Raw genomic sequence first — 18,172 nt, forward strand, 5'->3', positions numbered from 1 at the left:
GAATCAATACGGAGTGTTTTTGGCAAACAGAAGATATTCCCTGACAATCAAATATAAGATTTAAAAGAATTCGCAATTCCCCATCACCAGTTTTAACAACAGAAACAAATGTAGGTCACTGTTCAATGGCAAGTCATTCTGAACATCTGTGAGACAGTTCATAAAAACTAAACCTTTAACAATAAACAATAACAATCCAAAGGTAGATCAAAATGCTTTTATGTACAAACATGAAAAGTGTAAATGAAATTCTTTAAACAAATGCAGCTTTCAACTACTGAAATTTCCCAAGAATGAGACAAATCTGTCAACAAACTCAAATTTCAAACAAATGAGACAAATTTTTCACCAAAAAAATAGTTGCAACTAAATTGAAAAATAAAATATACCATTATCATTTTGTCTTTGGTATGTCAAAAATACATTTAAGAAGGGGTTTCATCACAATACAGCTACTATACAGAAGTGGTTCATTAAAGCATCCACAATTTGAAATCTGAGACTTCATAATATCTTGAATAATATAATTAGACATGATTCTTGTCCAAATTATGAACAAATAAAATTGTAAACAAAATTTTTGGGCATAAATTGTAATGCATTTATAGTGGAGGGCAAATACATGCATTTGCATGTAAAAATCACAGATCTATGTAACATGTTCACCATTGTGTTCTCGTGCTGTGATGAACCAACTCTTATTCTACCTGTTTATTACTTAAAATTGTTTAATGTCTAGAAAGATGAGCTGATGAATATAATGCATGGCAGATGAAAATTGTATCACAACCTTTTGCTGGCAATGGGAACTCCATCAATTAGCATATTTATAATCACTGTACACTATACATTATCCAGATAAGAAGCAAAATAGCTCACATAAGAATATTATTCAACAAGAAGCTTTAGAGGGGTCTAAATGGTCACCTGAGTATCAAAGTATTTCTACCTTTATTGACAATAGCCAACTGTATGCCTTGTACAAGTTCCTCTGCTAAAAGTTTAGGGCCCAAATAACAATTATCTGTTATTTAAAATTTATAACTCCCAAGATCATTTTTTAAAAGAAACTTACTATTATCTACCGTTTGTCTGCTAGCCTGAAGAAAAAATCTTAAAGAGCTGTAATGGTTTTTCAAATATGATATGCAAATGCATCAATGTTATGAACTCGTGAACCAGGGGTCTTGAAGTTCACAAAACCCACAGACACCTTATTGCTCATTGTTATCACAGTTACCCTAGCTGTCCAGGAGTAAAGAAAAATTGACTTAGAAATATTAAGAAATAGATGATCAACTTTAATAAGCAATATCAAGAAGACCTGAACCCTTTTCTCATTTCTAATATAAATTGAATTTTCAGCAGAGAGCTTATTTCTCATAATGAATTTCAAACTAAATTTAATTTTAAGCAAATGAAAATGAGGATGTTTTCCCCCAAAACCCAAAAATATAGAGTACTCATACAAATACCAAATTTGGTTAAGAAGTGATTCAGGTTCAAGATTAAACAGAAGTTTACATGATGGACAACACCAGGCAAACAGGCATAGAAATAGGTTTGTGCGACTCAGGTGACCTTAGAATACAACTATTCCTTCAAGATAACAAAGTAACAAAAATTCCACCTGAGCATCATTATTAAAAGGAATATAGCAGCTTAAACTATTATGCACAAATAAGACAATACAATTATCTACTCTGTGACTTTTAGGTCAGGCCAGGTATTGGTGTCCGAGGTTAGGAGTAGAATGTGAGTACACTTGACTGGTTCCCTCGCAGGAGTAAGATGGGGGGTAGGTCTTTTGTAAGAGTTTCTATCCAGGCCATGTACAAACCAGCTGGACAGGTGCCCTTCCTCGGCATGGGTAATGTCCTGAAAGTCAATATGTAATTTTTTATATTCATGTAATTCCACTAAATATTTTCTCCTTTACGCCTGAAGACAATCAATCGCTGTTATCTTAGGCCATAAATAAACTAGTTACATCCTGATTTCTTAAGGCATCCGTTGAAATTTTTTTAAGAAGTGTCAAAGGTCAACTGTTTCATGGCTCTTCCATCAATGTTACATATGGATCAATAGTACAATACTATACATACTTTCACACACTCTTCATGAATAATTTACAGACAGATATAAACACTAAAATGTATTCTTCATTTGCTTGTTTATACCAGAATGAACACTTGCAATCATTGCATAACTTATGCCCATTTTATATCTTTTCCCTGCAATGTAGCATCCATTCTTCCATGTATAAAGAAACAAAGAAAGCATTTAAACAAGCACTGAATTAACTTTTTATTTTATTCTTTAATTTCAATGTCATTGAACTGAATATTAACAACAATGAAAGCAGTTGTTCTGAATAAGTAAATCAAGAACTTACATTACAATTAGTGCTGCATCTTTAGAATGTTCCAACAACAACTCTTTCAAACGGACATTTCTCTTAGTCTAAAATCAAACCAAAAAAGTGAGAACATTTCAAATAATCCGATTCTTACACGTAAAACAAAACAATCAGTACTAACCTTATCCTTTAAGAATAGTTTCTGCTCCTCTGTGATTTTCCAGGGGTATTTTTCCTGTGTTTCACCATTATCCTCATCCAACATCCAGCCTTCCAGTAACTTCTCAAAGTTCTTCATGCTGTAAAAATGATGCATATTTTGTAGCTGATCCCAGCATCCCTAATAACATCTCAGAATCATTTTTGTAAGAAATGAACTAAAAACTACATATACATGTAGATGTTTTTAATTGCTCATGATGTGAAGTCCACAAAATCAGTTAGCCTGCTAATTGATTCAGTTAATTCTAATCAAAGACATTTAACATATTTATATGTCCATACCAATATCTAATCATCTGTATGTCCCATCAGAAGGAGACAAGCACATGAACTTATAAGGTTTCAGTTTTATTCATTCTTTAAGCCAAATGACTCATCAGATTAGATAATTATTATTCAATCAACAGAATACAAAAATGAAGCATTTTATATTTGAATAATATTGTAAGGAGATGGGAACATTAACTTGTAAGGAGATGGGCACATTAACCTGTAAGGAGATGGGCATATTAACTTGTAAGGAGATGGGCACATTAACCTGTAAGGAGATGGGCATATTAACTTGTAAAGAGATGGGCACATTAACTTTTAAGGAGATGTGCATATCAATTTGTAAGGAGATGGGCATATTAACTTGTATAATATTGACTTGTTCACTCACCTGTCTTCTGATGGAGACTTTCCAATATCTGACAAAATTGTCATCTTCTCACATTGGATTCTGAATCGACTCAACAAGGTTGCCATTCTGAAAACACAGAGAAACAATTTTTATAGCTCTATTAGATGATAAAGACTGAGATGAGTTTTCAATTACAGATTGTGAAAAAAATCAGAATCACTGATTTACATGTTACAGTGAAAATATATGAAAAAATTACTTTCTCTGCTTCATTTAATCCCCCCTTTATAATTTAATGAAAGCTCTACTGTCTTTGTTCCCATGTCTTCACCCAATTCCTTAACTATTTACTGTATGCCATACTGCTTCTATTAACTGTCTAGTTTTCTTATCTTAATCAAATTACTTCTACTGTCTCTATTTTCTTCCACTTTACGGAATTTAAGGTAAGCCCTATTGTTTCAGTTTCCAGTTTGCCTTTCCTTCTTTGTAAACACCCTAGTAAACCCTATTTCTTCATTTCCCATCCAACTGCCATAACCCTTTCTTAACTTTTTATTGTAAGCCCTACTACAATTATATTTCCTATTGGGTCCTACCCCTTGATAACATTTAATATATGTAAGCCTATCTGAGTAATACTTAGTATAAACCCTTCTGTCTCTGGTTTCTATCTGGCCCCTTGCCTTGTGTATTACTTAGTATAAGCCCTACTGTCTCTGTTTACTATCTAGCTCCTTGCCCTGTGTATATTTAATGTAAGCCCTACTGTCTCTGTTTCCTACTTGCCCCTTGCCCTGTGTATTACTTAGTGTAAGCCCTACTGTCTCTGTTTCCTATCTGGACCCTTGCCTGGTGTATTACTAAGTGTAAGCCCTACTGTCTTTGTTTTCTATCTGGTCCCTTGCCTGGTGTATTACTAAGTGTAAGCCCTACTGTCTCTGTTTCCTATCTAGCCCCTTGCCTGGTGTATTACTAAGTGTAAGCCCTACTGTCTCTGTTTTCTATCTGGTCCCTTGCCCTGTGTATTACTTAGTGTAAGCCCTACTGTCTTTGTTTCCTATCTGGACCCTTGCCCTGTGTATTATTTAGTGTAAGCCCTACTGTCTCTGTTTCCTATCTGGACCCTTGCCTGGTGTATTACTAAGTGTAAGCCCTACTGTCTTTGTTTTCTATCTGGACCCTTGCCTGGTGTATTACTAAGTGTAAGCCCTACTGTCTCTGTTTCCTATCTAGCCCCTTGCCTGGTGTATTACTAAGTGTAAGCCCTACTGTCTCTGTTTTCTATCTGGTCCCTTGCCCTGTGTATTACTTAGTGTAAGCCCTACTGTCTTTGTTTCCTATCTGGACCCATGCCCCATGTATTACTTAGTGTAAACCCTACTGCCTCTGTTTTCTAATTGGTCCCTTGCCCTGTGTATTACTTAGTGTAAGACCTTCTGTCTCTGTTTCCTATCTAGCCCCTTGCCCTGTGTATTACTTAGTGTAAGCCGTACTGTCTCTGTTTTCTATCCGGACCCTTGCCCTATGTATTACTTAGTGTAAGCCCTACTGTCTTTGTTTCCTATCTGGACCCTTGCCCTATGTATTACTTAGTGTAAGCCCTACAGTCTCTGGTTTCTACCTGGCCCCTTGCCCTGTTTATTACTTAGTGTAAGCCCTACTGTCTCTGTTTCCTATCTGGACCCTTGCCCTGTGTTTTACTTAGTTTAAGCCCCATGGTCTCTTATATATAACCCTACTGTCTCTGTTTCCTATCTGGCCCTTCGTCCTGTGTTTAACTTAGTGTAAGCCCTATGGTCTCTTATATATAACCCTACTGTCTCTGTTTCCTATCTGGCCCCTTGCCCTGTGTATTACTTAGTGTAAGCCCTATGGTCTCTTATATATAACCCTACTGTCTCTGTTTCCTATCTGGCCCCTTGCCCTGTGTATTACTTAGTGTAAGACCTTCTGTCTCTGTTTCCTATCTAGCCCCTTGCCCAGTGTATTACTTAGTGTAAGCCCTACTGTCTCTGTTTCCTATCTGGCCCCTTGCCCTATGTATTACTAAGTGTAAGCCCTACTGTCTTTGTTTCCTATCTGGACCCTTGCCCTGTGTATTACTTAGTGTAAGCCCTATGGTCTCTTATATATAACCCTACTGTCTTTGTTCCCTGTCAATTTCTCCTCTCTTTGTTCCCGCAGCAAACACTCTCAGTGGACAGCTCCTCCAGTATTGCTTTGTGGACAGGATATAGGGTAGTAAAAGGGTCAACCCTACAAAAAACAGCTCTCTGTAATAAGTTTATATTTAGATGTTTCTTTTTCTTTTGCTCTGTGTCTTTTTTGCCATTATTCTGATTAGCTAATATACGTTTACATATATATATATGACAAGTACATTCATTACATACAGTAAAACCAGAGACATATAAAATCCATGGTTTTTATATGTCTCTGGTAAAACTAAACATATATTTTCTTTCACATCTGGATCTTTCATCATGGTTTACCCATTTTTACGATGGACTGTTTTTCACTCTGCATGAATAATAATATAAAATTTTTAACAAAAACAAGTAACACACCTCCATCATCAAAGAGCCACCAGACATCAATGGTTCCTTTTTTCTGTTTTTTGGCAAAGCGGTTCCTGATGTTCTGTTTGAAGTTACTCGGTTTGACCTCTGCTGGCATATCTATGACCACACCTTTCTCTTCTGCCTCGCTATCACCCGAGCTCGAGCTTCCACGACGAAGCATGGTGGGACTGCTCGGGGAACTAGGTCGCTTATCCTCATCCTCATCTGGAAGAATTACAGTCACATCGAAAATCATCTCACTGCAATTATCTAATAATAATCTAATATTATGACATTTCATAACTGCATTTATTAAATAAGTACCTTTCAATAATATAAATAATATAAAAAATAGTCAATTTATGATTATTTAAGCTTTAGAAAGTACATGTAATGTGAACAATTCTGTTTACTAGTGCTTCCTTGTTGAAATCAAATGCTTTACCACAATCAACATCAAAACTGTGCTTTATTGAGTAGATAAGAATAAAGAATATCATAAATATTAAACACCCACTTTTTTAATTTACAGTTGTTATCATAAATAGTGGCTAGTGAATTTATTATGTGAAGAATATTACATATATTAATAATTATCTACAGCTTAATCAGAGAGGTAGTGATTTCTCCTTTATTGTTGACATGTGTAAACAATTTAAATGTCATGATCTGGAATCAAGAAACATGCTGTTCACAGAAGGATTGTATTTTATAAAACTATTATCAGAATCACATGCTTAAGCTTATATACTTTATCATTCCTTGAAAAATGTTAACATACATAAATGTTTCATTTTGGAAAACTGCAGACTTCAGAGTTTAAAACAGCATTGATAGAATTTGGTTTATATGGCAAAGATATATCTTAGAAAGCTAAGAATAAATTTATTTTAACTGCAGCTTTTTGAAGGGTTAATCTATTTGTTAAAAAAAAAAGCTATATGAGGCCCTTAGGCCAAAACTGTCCTTTGGGTCTTGCTAGCAACATTATTCTTCATACGATTTTTTTCCTGTATATTCTCACAAGGGTATGTGGCCAAATCCTAGCCCTTAGGCTCACAACTTAACAAAACCTGAGGCCTGTTCAAAAGAGCCAACCCTAGCGAGCAATCACCGAAACTCCTTTATCCCTTCAACAGAATGTTCTGGAGAGCTCATGAATGTTTGCTTCAAATTCACATTAAATGGGAATATAACTAGTGTGGCTTTACTGATCTGGAGAAAATTTTCCCCTACTGCTCTCAAACCCAACTTAACCTCATCATCCATAATTTGAGCACAGTAAAATCATCATGACTTGGAAATGTTTGCTTATCAATATGACTTAGTATATTTCCATTATATACCCATGCAAACTTTGAATCCCTAGTTTAGTCCCATATTAGTATCAGGAGCTATGATTTCAACAACCATGAATCTGCACTACACTGGGACATATATTATGACAAATTATGGTCTGTTGTTCTTGAAGAGAGGATTTTCAAATATTAAATTGTTTTCCTATATATTCTATGCTAATACATGTATTTGATTCCTATTGTAGCCCCACCCTATCATCAGGGCTTGAATAAAGAGAATCTGCACAATCTGGCTATTCTTTCATAATCAAATATAAATGGTGGCCCTGCTGTTCATAACAGTAAGGTTTTTATCAATATTTTTTTTATTTATTCCTGTAACTTCGATGCCCTATTGTGATCCCACTCTAACCCTGTAGGCCATGATTCAAACAAATCTGGAAACTTCACTATCTGAGGCAGACCTGGGGTCAATTACATTGAAATGTAATGCATTAAATTACAATTACTTCGGTATTTTTACCATTACAATTACCAATACTCATATTCAGAAAAGTAATTAATTAAATTACAATTACTTTGTTAAAGTAATTAATTACATTACAAATTACATTTAATAAGAGAAAAACACAAATTTTATGACCACACAATTTATCTATAAATTAACTTTCTCACACTTTGTGCTTGGTCAATATGCTTTCCCCCCGCCAAAATATGGCTGAAATATTGCTGACTTGGCATTAAACCCTAATCAATCAATCAATATGCTTTCCCTCAGATCTATAAGTCAGAGTGGTATTTGGATTTTGGATTCATTTATCATGTTCATGGGGCTTACCAATCTACATTTGACAAAGAAAGTGGATCAGAACACTTTCAATGTTGTAATTTTGTTCAGTCTCTGATGTTAGTTCCTCTTTTTTTCCCTTTTTTTTTAAATAAATGATAAACATTTCATGTTATATGTTTTATATAAAGCAATATTTAATTAACTGACAATGCTATAAATGTAAAACGAGTATGTATTAATAATTTAATGAATTAGCACTTGTAATTAGCTGGGCAGGCATAATTAATCAAGATGTAAATCTAACACAATCAAAGGTGATAATTACCAGTCTCTAGATAAAGGGTTTGAAGTTAGAGGTGACTCTCAAGCTACCAAAAATGAATGATGGGCAATATCAATATTTACATTTGGCCTTTGTTTCCCTTTGTTTCTTCCAGTAGATCAGACTGATCTTGTGTCTTGCTTATTAAGTCCATTTCACCAGAATGAACTTTGTAAAAAGAAAAAAAAATTAAGTTGAAAAATATGGTTTGTATCTTAATTGGCAGTCACGGTATACATGTATTGATGTCACTTGTTTTGTGGCTTTTTTCGAAACCTAATGATTTCTTTTAATATTTTTTCTGGCTCTCTTCAATTGATTTTATGACTGTCTTGTCAAGAATCTTTCTATTAAAACAATTTTACTATTTAGTATGTCTATCAATCACCATTGAATAAACATTTTTTTTTTTAAATGGTAAGATATAAGATTTTAATTTTAAGACTGTAACATAAATAAAAAATAACCTCTCTGTGATCTTGACTTGTTTCAGATTCAGTAATAAAAAGAGATTAAAATACAAAATGTAATTGAAATGTAATTGAAAAGTAATTGTCATTACTTATATATCTTTTAAAGTAATACATTACATTACAATTACTTGTAATTGAAAGATGGATCCATTACACATTACATCCCATTACTTTGAATAAATGTAATGATTTCAATGCATTACCATTACACATTACCATTACCCCAGGTCTGATCTAAGGATATAAATAATATGCTGTTCTTGAAGAGAAGAATTTTTAAAGTTTTTTCCCTAATATAATACCCTATTGATCCTCTATTATGGCCCCATTCATTCCATGGGCTATGATTTTTACAAAATTAAATCTTCACCTATTGTGGAAGTTTTGTTTTTTTTTCTAACCAAGTGATTCTTGAAAAGAAGACTTTTGAATGACCCCTATCATGTTTGAATTTTTTTTGCTTATCTTCCATATGGAAAGGCGGGGAGCATGACTATATTTGAACAAACTTTGATTCACTTCACCCAAACACTTTCTGAGTCGAGTTTGGTGCACTGGTAGATAGACAGACAGATGAATCATGGACAAACTTGGATCAGAAAATCTTACTTGAGCCTTTGGCTCAGGAGAGCTAACTACGCACCCCACCCACCAAAAAACTATAGAATTCCAACTACGAAATTTTGCGTTTTTAAAAGGAAGAACAAAAACTGCAATCAAACATTCTAACTCCGTCATTACATGTCTACTTCGACATCAGAGGGTTTGTAAATCAAACTATCTGTTTTATCAGCAACTCCTAAACCACTGACAACAAAAAAATCAACTTTCTATAAAGACCCAACAGGTGCTGTAAGTGGTGCGGAAACACTATACATTTCAAAGATGGTTGCTATGTTGAAAGTGAGGCTACTTACGCTTTCGTGAAAATTTGAACCTAACTTTTGGATGTTGATCTGATTAAGAAATTCATATATAGAATCACTGTTCTGGCCTTCATACATTATTTTAATTCTTATTTCTCTTAAACAAAGTATGAATGTATTCCATAGTATATCTCTGTGCTTCAAGCAGATGTCTATTTGACAGGTATATTTATATTTTCCTATCCTTCTTGAACAATTTTATTCTAATTTTTTATAAAAAATTGTTAATGTTCATGAAATAAATAAATCTAAAAAAAAATTCTTACAGATTAATCATTCAATGTCATTCTTATTAAATCTATATTAACAGCTGTTGATTAAAGTGTGTAATGCTATCATCAGTCACATACCATCTGGGTCTCCTTCATGATGTACTGAGTCGTTAACGGGGAGGCTCTCATTAGTGTCTGTCTCACACGATAATCTCTCCTTTAGTCGCAGTATACCAACTCCATACTCCAAGTCAAAGGCATCACTACAAGCATAGGGAATCATACTTTACATAGCTCATCTCATCCACACAACTCTTATTTATAGGTAAAGCAAAGTCTTGTATCAAAGGAATGTTCACTTCAATCCAGTGGTTATATGCAAGTTCATTTGCAGCATTTTAAGCAAGTTAGTTATACATGTAATATATCTTGATGCTGCATCCAAATAAGTCTGGTAAAATCATCCCTAACTGCTGATCCATGCAAGTTTGGTCCAGATTGGACTTAAGACAATAGGTATATGAGAAATTCACCTGTTCCAAAAACTTTAACCTAAGATCATGTAGATATAGAGATATGGGGAATGGCATAAGCTTTAAAGAAAGTTAATACACTTTTTAACAACTGAAGACCTATAAAATATATAAATTCATAAATATCTAAATACAGTACAATTTGTCCGAACAGTATACCACTGATTTCATAAAAATTGCCAAGATTAGATAGAATCTGGAGTGCAGGAAAAATGCAGGAAAATATTTTAAATTTATTTCCCTTTCCCCTTTGTTTTATTCACAAGTATGACGCATATGTTGGCAAAATATTATTAATTGATTAATTATTTCATATCATTGGAATCCAGAAATAAATCTCGAGTATACACATGACCTACTGTCAATTAATGATAAACAGCTGGGACTGTTACAGCAGTACATATTAAGAATAGATAGTAGCTGGAGTACACAGAATTTTTTATACTATATTTTTTAAAGAAATGCATGGATCTACAATTTAATCTAAGTTCTAAAAAAATTCCAGAGTACTCAGAATCCAGATTATACAAATTATACTTTACATGGTGAATCACAATTTTGTGATTACATCCTATAAAAATATATTGATTTAAATTACACAGAACAGTGAATACAGTATAACGAGGGCACTGCAAAGTGGAGCATCCACTTGCAAAAGAGCATATCAATCCTGATATGAATTATTACTTGCTTAACTTTTGTTAAACACCCACCCACCCACTCACTCCCCCCCCCCCCCTTGTGAGGGAATAATTAGTATACAGCTATATATGGAGTAATACTCACTGAACTACATTGACATACTCCTCCACTAGATACTGGTCAACATCAGGGTCATTCCAGCGAGACATGAACCCCATCATGAGAATGTTAGGTCTTAGTTTACCAATACCAACATTCTGAAAGGATAAATGAATACAGTGGATATTATTTTCTTTTTTTACAACTACACTGTACCTTTCTTCTTTGCTTGCTTATAGGTATCATATCTTACTGTTATGGGATATGATCCAAGCATTAAATGCTGTATTCTTCATGTTTATATCTGAAGCTTGCTAAACTTTTTTGGTAGAAGTACAGTAGACATAGGATAAACATTTAGTCTGCCTGACCTGCATAATGCTCTGAGCCCCCATTCTGAAGTTTCCTGATGTTGAAACAGTGTAGAAGGCCTTGACCCTTCTGTGGTGTAACCAATGATAGGCCTCCTTAGGACGGCTTCCATGGAGATGTTTAAGGTTATCTGTCTGGGTGCCCTATCAGAGAAGTAATATGAAAGAAAAAGTGAGCAAGCTCACATACCCCACGCTCCCCCAAAACTCGACAATGCAACATGTAATGAATGGCACAGTGCATTTTAAATACACAGTATAATTCAAAAAAGGGCATTACTTGCAAAAAATCATCACATCAAAACTTCTTGCATATAAGAACATTCAAATCTTTGTATGTTACAAATTTAATTTGGTTGAAGTTTCTAAATAAATAATGGAATCAAAATTCCTTGGTAATATACAAATCTATACATCATGTCTGAAATACCTACAAAGTTTCAAGAAATTCAGTGCAGGAGTTATGCTGAAAAACTGTTATTTAAATTCCTCAGTGATTTCGATTGAGTGTAAGTCCTTGTCAAACATATGACAATACACACATTTAAATAATTGATAGAATTATTTAAGGCAAAGCACCAATTTTTTTTTTTTTTGGGGGGGGGGGGGGGGGGGGAGGATGAGAACTATCCAAGACTTTGCGTGTGTGTGTGTTAAATCATTAATATTTTGATCTCAAAATCAATAGGGGTCTTTTAAGGTCATGAAATATTTCACATAAAATTTCATTACAAAAGCTGATTCCAATGGATTTCCTTATTACCTAGCTGGAAAGTTTCTTCAATAATAGGAAAAACTCTTCCTCAAAATCAATAGGGGTCTTTTAAGGTCATGAAATATTTCACATAAAATTTCATTACAAAAGCTAATTCCAGTGGATTTCCTTATTACCTAGCTGGAAAGTTTCTTATAATAGGAAAAACTCTTCCTGGTAATATGCACATCTACACACTGTGTACTAAATATCTGCAAAGTTTGACCAAATTCTGTGCAGTGGTTTAAGAGGAGTTGCGCTGACAAACTGTTCATCCCTATATTCAAGATATGGCCAAAAATCTAAGTTGAAAAGTGCCGAAATTCCCAGAAAAATAAGGGAATCGGAATTACCTGGTAATATGCACATCTACATACTGTGTACTAAATATCTGCAAAGTTTGACCAAATTCTGTGCAGCGGTTTAAGAGGAGTTGCGCTGACAAACTGTTCATCTCTATATTCAAGATATGACCAAAAATCTAAGTTGAAAAGTGCCGAAATTCCCAGAAAAATAAGGGAATCGGAATTTCCTGGTAATATGCACATCTACACATTGTGTCCTAAATATCTGCAAAGTTTGATGGAATTCTGTGCAGCGCTTTATGAGGAGTTGTACTGACAAAAAAACAGGACTGACAGACTGACTGACTGACTGACGAACGAGTCAAAAACATTATACCTCACGCAATTTGTTGCGTGGGGTATAATTATACAATAAACCAAAGTGCAGACTTTATATGAATTAGTGTATTGTAACAGTAAATGTACTGTATAAGCATCCCCAGATTCAAGCTATATCAGTAATGCATAAAAACACATTAACTTTCCTACTGTGCTATATGGTTTTAAAATATTGGAGTTATCTCCCTGTAGAATGAAGCTTTCCAGTCTTACAATTCAAGTTTAAGAAAACAAAATCTGACTTGATGAATTACATTGTAATACAATTGAAAAATTTTCAAATACCTAACTCACTGCCTAATTTGGAACACAGTTTTGATGAGATATTGAAAGTAGAGAGTAAGGGATCATGTGTTGCCTGCTGGTACTTCAAACAATCATTTTAAATTATAATTGACACTATAATAAAACCAAGAGGATCAGTTTTAGATCTCCAAAACCCATTTAAAATAGGAGAAAATAATAATAAAATAAGAGAGTTAATATATGCTTTTTGTGAAAGCTCATCTCCTCAAAGACAGAAAGTAGACAAAGTGATCCCAAATGAACAATTAAAGCCTTAGCATTTGGAGAAATTATCAAATTTGTACATACCACGATAATATTGCCACAGACCATCAGACTTATCTTGTGTGTCAGTGAATAAACAAAGTCCACTAACTCCGGCCTGGTCCACGGGGCACCTGTTAACACCAGCACTTGAGGTCTGTATAAGAGAAAGCAGATGTGATCTTAAACAATCCAATCATTTAAATTGATGCATAATTAAGTTTCAAGACCATTAAACATTCTGTACTTAAATCTTGTACTTTATTGAATTGTTACTTAAGGACATACGCAACGTAGTTTGAACTTTAGTGTCTTTTTCCCTGGAGTTGAAGAGTTCCAAAACTTTGAGGAACTGTGTGCAACATTTTAATGTATATATATGTGGCTGTACACTTCCTCTAAATCAAGTTTGGATAAACAAAACATCTAGAATATGTGTTTAGTAATTTTTGTATACATTTCTTTGAATTATACAAGAATTTTCATCAATTGATATCTTTTCAAAACCCCTGGTAATGCATGCTGATTTTTTGTCAACGACCATCTGATGGCGCTATAATCTTAAATTAAGAATATCTTCAAAAATTATCAGTAGGTAAGGTACGTTGCGTATGTCCTTAAAAACATATCAAAGTTTAATGTTGGTTCCTAAAACATGTGAAAGACAGGGAAATGTCAGAGGAGGTAAGCAGTCCTTATCTTACCCCATTCTGAACATGAAAGTTCAAAGACATACAGCCCATAATTTTACATATTTGTGATGTGCATGTCAGTATTAAACATGGTGCATGACTAACATTTTAAAAAATTTTTACAATTTCAGAATTGCAGTAATTTTGGGTCCAATTGAAAAAACATTTGTATGTAAAATATTTCCCTCCATCATAATACACCGTATATGCAAATTTATGGACCACTTTAACATTTTGTATTCTCAGATATCTCTCAGCATTTTACAATTAAATCATGCTCAAAATATTCATTGTTGACTGTATTACTTGAGATGAAGAACATGAAGATGACCTGGACATCTGATTTTACCTGAAGTTTTTGATATGGTCCTCCACAGAGACAAGCTTGAGTGTGGTGTTGAGAGCATTCTTATAAACATGGGCCTGGGTGGAGGAACCCCAATTTACATCTAAAAAAGAAACAAAAGACATCACTTATCCCCTCAATCACATCTACAGTATTAAGGCTAGTGAACAGTAACAATCCTTCATTTATCGATCAACACCTAACTCATTTAAAGATGGTCAATACTTAATTACTGGTCTACTTGGGGTATTTAGCATACATCTAATGCAATTTCATATGTAATTTTTGCAAAACAATTTATTTTGTTACTCATAATAAATTAAAAAAGCCCAATATTCACAGATTAAGCAAGACTAGGTACAAATATTGTGGTGCATTTCTCACCTGGTTTTGAATAATGGACATAAACAAAGAGAGCACAAACAATAACGAATGTAATGAGGGCGGTCCACCAGTTCATAATAAACATCACAGCTATACAGAGTAAGGCACCAACTAAACTCAACCACATAGAATAATAACGGAAAGCCGGACGCCAACCTAAACAAAAAGAAATAATCCATTCAGAGAATTATAGAAATGCAACAAAGAAAAATCTGATGATTGAAATGTTCTCAATTGTTTTACCTACATGTATATTGACATTTTTCTTATCAGCATAGTGTACACTACTTTCTTGTTAAATCAATCATAAAACGTACTTTTCATTTCTAAAGCTTTTACTCCTGTACTCATTCAACTTCCAGCAGGTATATGTATATATATAAGACTTACCAGGTGAATTGACCAGCAGGTATACGTATATATGTAAGACTTACCAGGTGAATTGGCAAGCGAAGCATCAAAACACGAGTAGTTGATTAGAGCATAAGACATCAAGAAGAAGTTGGAAATAATAGGAGCTATGGCATTCAGATCACCTGTACACATCCAAAAATACTTGTAAATTATCATTCATAAATTTATTGAATAAAATAAATTCTTTTAAAAACCTATTAAACATACATGTATTATCTGAATAGTATAACAAGCAGACTTCTTAAGAAAGCATGGAATCTCAAAAATATCTTTCTTTTTTTCAATTAAAAATACAAAGAATCGTCTTCTAATGAGTTTGTAAACTGGGTGTTTATATATATAAAAAAAAATAATAATAACCTATACATATAAATGCCACTCCAATAAAATAGGCTAGGAAGTAGGCTCTCCTAGGATTTTCACTAGCACCGTAACCTTTGGCAAAGATATGTATCTTAGGGAAAATTCTATCTTTACATACAGCCTGTAAACAAAGATAAGACAGGTAAAACTAAAAGCAATTCTAATCACAATTTTATTAAATACATTTCTGTTTTGGTTTTGCTTCTAAAAAGATAACACAAAAGTAAAGTCCTAAGACCTACCTGTTTGAAAACACGAACACTTACAATCTACATGTATGTATAAGCTAAGCATTGTGCATTATGTGTATTTAGGATTGTTATGCATGAGCATTATTCATATTCATTACTTTTTGGTTTGATTTTATGATGGTACATCTGTGTGTGTGTTTATAATTAGAAGTAGTATTGTTGAGAGGTTAAGAATAATATTCTGGATACAGGAGCATCCACTCAGCTAAGGCACAAATCAGTGACATGAAATTAAGCCGTACCATAACTTCACAGCTTATACATACTTCTATAGAATGATCATTTTAAATTTTTCTACACCTTTCAGCTCAAATACATTGTAAATTTGTCCTATAAAATAATTTATGAAAAATTTCCCAGGACATGTGCAAATCTGCCTACAAGTACCTGTGGTAAAAATGTTATGTGTTTTCAATGCACAAGGAAGGGGGAATTATGAAGCTTCTACTAAAAAAGTTTCTTACTTGGAAGACTTTGGGGGCAGAAACCAGACTAGCAAGGGCAGAGGAAAGAGTTGCTGAGAAAATTCCCAGGGTGAGTAGAGGACCCCAAGCAGATACCAGCTCCATAGCCTGAAAATAGAATATGTCAAGAGCATTGCCTAGATAGATGAACATTGTTTTTTTAAAGTTTATTTTACTTTATCTACTGTCTGACTTTTTATATTTGTTTTTATCAAGAACTGACTCAATAGAACTAAAATTCAACAGATCATGAGTTTTTCATTTTATAAGTTATCGCAGTCTGAGCTCTTACTTGGAAGTCATGCAGCAGTCCATAGGTACAAACCCCACCCTTCCCAAGACTGCAATTCCTGGCCAGAGCATACACATCATCGACCCTAGCAACACCAGTCGAGTTCACAACATCAAGCGTTACATTCTCAATGTATGTTGTTATATTCTGAGAATAATTGAACACCAGGCCTGTTGTCATATTCTGAGTATTGTTGGACATCAGGTCTCTTGGTTCGAATCCAGATGCCTCACGCAGTATGCAGGACCCCATCAGCCAGGCACAGGCAATGTAGGTGAGGGAGGATATAACAACAGCCAAGAACGTCCCTCGTGGAATGTCTCTTTGGGCATTCTGTAGATGGTGGATAAATCACTCGAATGATATAACATAAAACAGATTTGATTTCCCATAATTATTTCATATTTTTTTAATACAAAATCTGTTCATGCACTATTTTGAATGTACAGTACATTGATTTTTCATAAAAAATGTCAATTACAAATCAGCATGCCATAATTTTAAAACATTCATTTTGCCATAATAATGGTAATGTAATGTAAGCAGAAGGAAAATCAAGCAAGAGGTACATAGGCCACATCGCTCACCTGAACACATTGGCTAGAGAAAAGCACAAATTAGTTCAGTATTGAAAATTTTACATTACACTACCTGAGGATGCCTCCATATCAATATAACAAATGGCTTTGCTGTTCTTTAGAAGATTCTTTCCTATATATTCCTTTGTAAAAATTTGATCCTCCATTGTGGCCCCTCCCCACCCCCGGGGTCATGATTGAACAAATTTGAATCTACACTACATGAGGATGACTCTATATCAATATGACTTAACATAGCTGTTCTTGAGAAGATGATTTGTTACTATATATTCTTAAGTAAAACTTTGATCCCCCATTGTGGTCCCACCCTACCTTCAGGGGTCATGATTTAAACAAACTTTAATCTACACTGCTTGAGGATGCTTCCATATCAATATGTCTAAAATGGCTTTGCTATTCTTGAGAAGTTTTTTTCCTATATATTCCTATGTAAAACTTTGATCCCCCATTGTGGCCCATCCTACCCCCAAGGGTATTTATTTGAACAAACTTGAATCTACACTATGTAAAGAAGGTTTTTCTATAAGTTTCAACTTTTTTAGCCCAGTGGTTCTTGAGAAAAAGATATATTTAAAAATGCCACCAAATTTTCATTATTTCTTTATTATCTCCCTTTGAAAGAGGTTATGGCTCATTTGGGGAAAAAAAACACCACCTTAATCTCCTTTAACCATTAATACTTTGTGACAAGCTTGGTTGAAATTGGCCAACTGGTTTTTGAGAAAAAGTTGATTATGTGAAAGGTTTACAGTAGTAACACAACAGTCTTCATTGAATGCTTTGACTCAGATGAGCTAAGTGTGATTAGAGCTAATTAACCATTCCCCGCTCATCAAAAAAAACAAGAATAGCAGGTACCTTTGAGACAAGTAACAGACAACAAAACAATACCTTCAGTTATTAATGGCATCAAATAATTCTCTAGCTAATCATGTAGGGCTCAAAATA

At 34.0% G+C, this 18,172-nt stretch overlaps 1 protein-coding gene across 1 annotated transcript in view; it reads right to left on the reverse strand.

Annotated features, from left to right (window-relative positions):
* Positions 1–1,454: 1,454 nt before the first annotated feature.
* Positions 1,455–18,172, reverse strand: part of LOC133181682 (solute carrier family 12 member 2-like) — a 28,541-nt gene continuing 11,823 nt past the window's right edge. Inside the window, exons 8-23 of the mRNA XM_061316241.1 lie at positions 16,626–16,958; positions 16,334–16,441; positions 15,616–15,739; positions 15,276–15,377; positions 14,842–14,997; positions 14,461–14,560; positions 13,465–13,576; positions 11,434–11,577; positions 11,108–11,220; positions 9,927–10,051; positions 5,774–5,992; positions 5,348–5,462; positions 3,243–3,329; positions 2,541–2,658; positions 2,396–2,463; positions 1,455–1,878 (exon numbers count right to left, since the gene is read on the reverse strand). Coding sequence (XP_061172225.1) covers positions 1,743–1,878; positions 2,396–2,463; positions 2,541–2,658; positions 3,243–3,329; positions 5,348–5,462; positions 5,774–5,992; positions 9,927–10,051; positions 11,108–11,220; positions 11,434–11,577; positions 13,465–13,576; positions 14,461–14,560; positions 14,842–14,997; positions 15,276–15,377; positions 15,616–15,739; positions 16,334–16,441; positions 16,626–16,958 — 2,160 coding nt within the window. The 3' untranslated portion in view covers positions 1,455–1,742. The remainder of the gene's footprint in view (positions 1,879–2,395; positions 2,464–2,540; positions 2,659–3,242; positions 3,330–5,347; positions 5,463–5,773; positions 5,993–9,926; positions 10,052–11,107; positions 11,221–11,433; positions 11,578–13,464; positions 13,577–14,460; positions 14,561–14,841; positions 14,998–15,275; positions 15,378–15,615; positions 15,740–16,333; positions 16,442–16,625; positions 16,959–18,172) is intronic.

Source organism: Saccostrea echinata, unplaced genomic scaffold, assembly GCF_033153115.1.
Source record: "Saccostrea echinata isolate AGI-Se365-2 ecotype Australia unplaced genomic scaffold, CSIRO_AGI_Sech_v1 ptg000009l, whole genome shotgun sequence".
NCBI classification, from domain to species: domain Eukaryota; kingdom Metazoa; phylum Mollusca; class Bivalvia; order Ostreida; family Ostreidae; genus Saccostrea; species Saccostrea echinata.